The 5,968-nt window shown below is 61.9% G+C and overlaps 1 protein-coding gene across 1 annotated transcript; it reads right to left on the bottom strand.

The window, feature by feature from the left end:
* Positions 1-1,404: 1,404 nt before the first annotated feature.
* On the bottom strand, positions 1,405-4,365 carry FAM43A (family with sequence similarity 43 member A). The gene has a single exon (XM_067466191.1). The coding sequence runs from the start codon at positions 4,147-4,149 to the stop codon at positions 2,944-2,946; it is 1,206 nt and encodes a 401-aa protein (XP_067322292.1). The 5' UTR covers positions 4,150-4,365; the 3' UTR covers positions 1,405-2,943.
* Between the last annotated feature and the right edge of the window lie 1,603 nt (positions 4,366-5,968).

Here is a 5,968-nt window from a genome sequence, read left to right as displayed (position 1 = left end):
ATTCTGAACTCCACCAATGATGGAATTGAACCAAATATGGCACACAGAACTCCCACGACAAACAGAAAATATATATCAATGATTGGTTGGGGGGGGGGGGGCGCCAAAATATTGTTTGCTTACCATTGAAAATTACCTAGGGCCGCCTCTGGGTATATAAATATAGTAAGAAATAAATAAACAAATAAATAAATAACCCTGGTAGTCTCAGCCCTGAACCCTCCCCTTAGCCTGATAGCCAACCAGCGTGGCCAGAGGCTAGGCGATGCTGGGAATGATTGTCCAGAGACTTTGGCCTTGAGATCTCAATGCATGAGGGGCCCCTGTCCTGGGAGTCTTAGATGGGCTGCTTTCCCCCACCCAACACCTGACTTTGCTTCCTACATGCTCTTCCTTCCTTCCTTCCTTCCTTCCTTCCTTCCTTCCTTCCTTCCCCCTCCCTTCCTTCCTTCCCCCCTTCCTTCCTTTCTTCCTTCCTTCCTTCCTTCCTTCCTTTCCTCCCTTCTTTCCTTCCTTCCTCCCTTCCTTCCTTTCCTCCCTGTGGTCTTGCAAAGGCTGGACCCCTCTTTCTCTCCCCCCCCCCCCTTCACCAGCTGCTTTTTTGCTTGGAAGAACCTCTTGTTATTGTTTGGGAAGGGAGGGCCGGAGCCTGTGTCTAGGGAGGGCGCCTCTCAGGCACAAATGCTCCCCAAAGAGGAGCCCAGTCTCTGCCCAGGGACCAGGCCTAGCCTGCTGCGGCTCCTGCCATTCCCCCTTCTCCTCCTCCCCACTTCTGGGGGGCTCCCTCTGCCCCTCCCAGGCTCCAGTGGTGCATTCCTGCCAGATGGCCTCTTCCTTCTTCCCTCCCTGGACTCAGGGCTGGAAAAACAGCCGGCCAGAGTGAGGGGGGGGGGGGGGGGGCTTGGAGGCAGGCAGCGCAGGACAAGCAGCCACGGAGGAGGGGGGGGGGGGTCAACACATGGGTTTCCCTGCTTGCTTCTGACTTCTCGCCCCCTCCCCTTACCAAGAAAGTCTTCACCTTCTGTTGCACACATTTTGCACCATCAGCATGGAAGCAAGCAAAGGGATCAATAGTGGGCCACCCCAGAGGCCACCTAGTCCACCCTGCTGTCAGGAAAGGCCCAACTGGACCCCTCGTCTTGGGCATAGGGAACGGGGCCCTTCCTGTGCCCTCCTTGGCTCTGCTTCCAGTGGGGAGCTGCCTTTGCCTCCCGCCTGGATCTTTCTAAGCAGAGGCTGGGGGGCCCCTCTCAGGAGGGTTTGGGCCTGGCAGAAAGGGCCCAAAGGGGGGGGGGCTGGGTGGCCCTTGGGGTCCCACCTGGTGCAGGGGTCCTCCTGTTCCATGGGATGCACCCTCCCCCCTCCCTCTGGGCGAATGGCAGGGTCAAGCAAGGAGGAGAGAGGGCGCTTTCAGCATTTTATTACTTCCAGTTGTGTGCAAAACAACCCTCCCCCCCAAGAAAAACCCCCATAAAGATGATGGTGGGGGGGGGGGCACAGGACAGGGCAGGCCAGCACAGTCCATGTTTCCGGGGTGGCCCACCCCCACCTGCTGTTGCGATGTTGCGTCTCCTCCAAGGGAAACAGGGGTGTGTGTGCAGTGGGGACCCCCCCCCCATGCATGCAGCCTGGGCCCAGTGGGGGGGGGCACTTTGCAGGTCCTCTTGGGGGGTGGGCAGTCTGAGGAGGAGGGTGCTGAGTCCAAATAATCCAGGTGTGCCATCATGGGAAGGCACCCTCTATGGCCGGTCCAAAGGGGGTGAGGAAGGGAACACATTCCTGTGGGAGGGAGGGGGGATGCCTCCTCCGTCCTGAGCCCCCCCCCCCTCGTTCCTTCCTTCCTACCTTGGCTTAATTTCTCCAAGGGGAACACCAAATGACTTTTATTCCAAGGCCCAGGACGGATGGAGTTGTGCCCAATGCCATCAGTGGGTGGCACACAATTTGGGAATATAGGGTGGTCTCTGCCATAGATGTGGGTCACAGGTGAAGTAGAGCTGGGAGGGTGTATCCATGCACTGGGTGACCCACCTCTCTGTGGGGAGCAAATGTCCAAGTCCATCTCCTCCTGCTCAGTCTCATCCAGAGCTCTCCACGCATGCCCTGATGTGCCTCCTTCCTCACCTGGCTTCAGTGTTCAAGGGCATTGTCGTCAACAGGAGCAGGTGGTCGTGCCCTAGGCCACCTGTGGGCGACGTGCCCTCCAGGACGAGAGGGTGTTCTCCGCCATAGATGTGGGTCACAGGTGAAGTAGAGCTGGGAGGGCGTATCCATGCATTGGGTGACCCACCTCTCTGTGGGGAGCAAATGTCCAAGGTCCATCTCCTCCTCCTCAGTCCTGTCCAGAGCTCTCCACGCATGCCCTGATGTGCCTCCTTCCTCACCTGGCTTCAGTGTTCAAGGCCATTGACGTCAACAGGAGCAGGTGGGAGTGCCCTCCAGGACGAGAGGGTATTCTCCGCCACAGATGTGGGTCACAGGTGCAGTAGAGCTGGGAGGGAGTGTCCATGCACCTCAGGGCCTGGGTGACCCACCTCATTCTCTGTGGGGAGCAAAGGTCCAAGGTCCGTCTCCTCCTCCTCCTCAGTCCCATCCAAAGCTTTCCAAGCATGCCCTGAGGTGCCTCCTTCCTCCTGGCGCTGACCGCTCTCCTTCCTCACCTGGTTTCATTGTTCCAGGGCAGTGGTGTCAAGAGGAGCAGGTGGTGGTCCCCTGTGCCACCAGTGGGCGACATGCCTGCCAGGACTCGAGGGTGGTCTTGGCAAGAGATGTGGTGGGCAAGGGCGTCAGTCTTGCCAGGAGGTGGAGGTCCCTCTCCCTGCCCCCCAGGATCCCTAGAGGGGGGTCAAGGTGTGCCCGAGTCCGGCCCCTTCCTATCACTCAGGGCTTCCCCAGCCTGTCCCGCGTGGGGCTCCTTCCTTCCTTCCTTCCTTCCTGGCTGTCTCACCCGGTGTCGGGCTGTGCGGGGCTGCTGCTGTTTCCGAGGCCGAGGGCGCCGAGTCCACGGAGCAGCCTCCCGAGGCGCTTGTCCCGCGTGGGCGTGGGTGTGCCCCCTCTGTCCCCCTCCTCCTCTTCTTCTTCCTCCTCTTCCTCCTCTTCTTCCTCCCCGCGGGGGTCTTCGGGGATGGGCCCGAGGCGAGGTGCTCCGCGTCCCCTCCCTGCGGGGGGCTTGTACCCGAGGGCGCTGGCGGTGGCCTTGGCCAGGGGGGTCAGCGTGGGGTTCTGCTCCTCCCCCTCCCCCGGGGGGTGTTGGTGGTGTTGGGGAGGGGGCGCCGGCCCCCCGCGGAGGAGGAGGAGGCGCTGGCGCTGGTGCCGGGCGTCGCTGCGCCTCTTGAGCCGTCGGAAGTCTGCGAGGGCGGCGGCGGAGGTCTGGAGGAGGAGGAGGGCGAGGGCCTGGGCCTGGGCGGCCTTGGGCAGGAGCGCCGCGTGGCACCGGAGCAGCACCGCCTTGTGCCGCGCCTCGTGCCGGTACACCCACGAGAGCAGCCGCGGGAGGCGCGCGTCCGCCGCGCAGTGGGTCACCCGGTGCAGCAGGTACAGCTGGGTCCCCGGGGGAGGGGCGGGAGAGTCCCCCGAGGAGGGGGAGGGGGCCGGCGGGGTCTCTCCTCCCCCTCCCCCTCCTCCTCCCCCCTCTCGGGCGGGGGCCAGGCGCAGCCCTTGGGGGCCCACGCTGAGGCGCATGCGCACCCCCAGCCGCCCGCCCTGGCTCCGGGCCCACAGCCGCCCCACCGGCGCCTCCGTGCAGCCCTCGCCCTTGGCTTGTAGCGTGGCTGCGTGGCCCAGGTACAGCGCAGGTACGCACGGAGCCTCCCGGGACACGCGGAAGCTCCTCCGCCGACGCTGACCCGCCCGGCGCCGCGACGACGAGAAGAGACGGCGGAGAAGCACCGCCGCCCCCGCCCCGCCCCCGCCAGAACCCCCCGAGGAGGAGGAGGGTCCCGGGGAGGCCGGAGGGGAGGGGGGTCCCGGGGAGGAGGAGAGCTCCGCCTTGTGCCGCTTCCAGGGGAGCATCGCCTCCGGGAGGACGCGCGGGAGGAGTGGACGGGGCGCCTCTCGGTGATCCTCCTCCTCCTTTTGCTGGGCGGGGGGGTGCGAGGGCTCACCGGGAGGCGAGCGACGAAGGCCCCTCCTCTGCCGCCGGCCACGCATCCCCGCCGGGAAAGCCTCCCTCGCGCCCTCGCCGCCTCTTCCGCCCCAGCCGGGACTCCCCCGCCGCCCCGACGGCCTCCTCCTGGCTTCGTCCTCCTCCTCTGTCCCCGTTCAGGTGCCGCCGCCGCCTCCTCGGCCTCCCTCTCGCCATCGCGACTCACATCCCGGCTGTTTCTCCGCCGAGGGGAGGGGAGGAGGAGGAGGAGGAGGGGCCACGCGGAAGGAGGCCCTGCCCACACAAAGGGAGGAGGGAGGGAGGGAGGGGGGGTGCGGCCACGCTAGGAAGGGGCCACACTCAAAGGGGGGGGGGGCACACGCAGGCACACACACGCGGAAATCCGGGACCGGGGAAAGAAAGGGCTGCGCGCGCCTTGCCCACTCCCGGCTCCCGTGTCGTTTCCTCCGCTCCGGGTTTCCGTCTGGACTGCCGAGGCGATGAAGCGCTTGGTCAACAGCGGCGGCGGCGGCGGAGGAGGAGGAGGAAGGGGGTTCAGCACCTTGGAGAGCGGAGGGGGCCCCGGGCCAGGAGGGCAAGCAGGGCGGGCGGGAGGGCAGGAAGGAAGGCGGGCCGGGACGCCGGAGGACAAGCGGGTCTCGCTCGCCAGAAAGCGGGGTTTGCCTTTCGGGGACCCCCCTCCCTCCCTCCAGCTCCCACCATTCCTCACAGCTGGTAGGCGGTTAGGAAATCTGGAAGTTGAAGTCCAAATTATTATTATTATTATTATTATTATTATTAATAATAATAATAATAATAATCTTCTGTCTCTTCACACTGGCAACCAAGATCCATTGCCTAGTCAAAGCCATGGTATTCCCTGTAGTCACCTACGGATGTGAGAGCTGGACCTCAGGGAAGGCTGAGTGAAGGAAGAGAGATGCTTTGGAACTGTGGTGTTGGAGGAAGGTTCTGAGAGTGCCTTGGACTGCGAGAAGATCCAACCAGTCCATCCTCCAGGAAAGAAAGCCCGACTAAAGCTCACTGGAGGGAAGGAGACGAGAGGGAAAGCGGAAGTCCTTTGAATGCCACATCCTGAGGAGACAGGAAAGCCTGGAGAAGGGAATGATGCTGGGGAAAGTGGAAGGAAAAAGGAAGAGGGGCCAACCAAGGGCAAGATGGAGGGATGGCATCCTTGAAGTGACTGGACTGACCTTGAAGGAGACCCTGGGGGTGGGGACGGCCGACAGGGAGCTCTGGCGTAGGCTGGTCCATGAGGTCACAAAGAGTCGGAGACGACTGAACAAATGAACAACAACAAAGATCAAGAGCAAGCCAGACAAATGGTCGGGAGCTTATTAACATTTGCTTAATTCATCCCAGTTTCACCTCCTTTCCACCACCGGCTCTTGTCCCTCCTTCAACTCTACCTTTCTATAATTATTGTATTTCTAGGTGGGAAGATGAGTGCAGACGCAGACTGTGGCCAGGAAATCAGGAGACGCTTCCTTCTTGGGAGGAGAGCAAGGTCCAGTCTCGACAAAATAGTCAAGAGTAGAGACATCAGACTGGCAACCAAGATCTATTGCATAGTCAAAGCCATGGTATTCCCTGTAGTAGTCACATCTACGGATGTGAGAGCTGGACCTGAGGGAGGGCTGAGCGAAGGAAGATAGACGCTTTTGAGCTGTGGTGCTGGAGGAAAGTTCTGAGAGTGCCTTGGACTGCGAGAAGATCCAACCAGTCCATCCTCCAGGAAAGAAAGCCCGGCTGCTCACTGGAGGGAAGGAGACGAGAGGGAAAGTGGAAGTCCTTTGGCCACATCATGAGGAGACAGCAAAGCCCGGAGAAGGAAATGATGCTGGGGAAAGTGGAAGGTAAAAG

This window comes from Anolis sagrei, chromosome 3, assembly GCF_037176765.1.
Source record: "Anolis sagrei isolate rAnoSag1 chromosome 3, rAnoSag1.mat, whole genome shotgun sequence".
Lineage (NCBI taxonomy): Eukaryota > Metazoa > Chordata > Lepidosauria > Squamata > Dactyloidae > Anolis > Anolis sagrei.
This window is presented reverse-complemented; position numbering and strand designations above follow the sequence as displayed.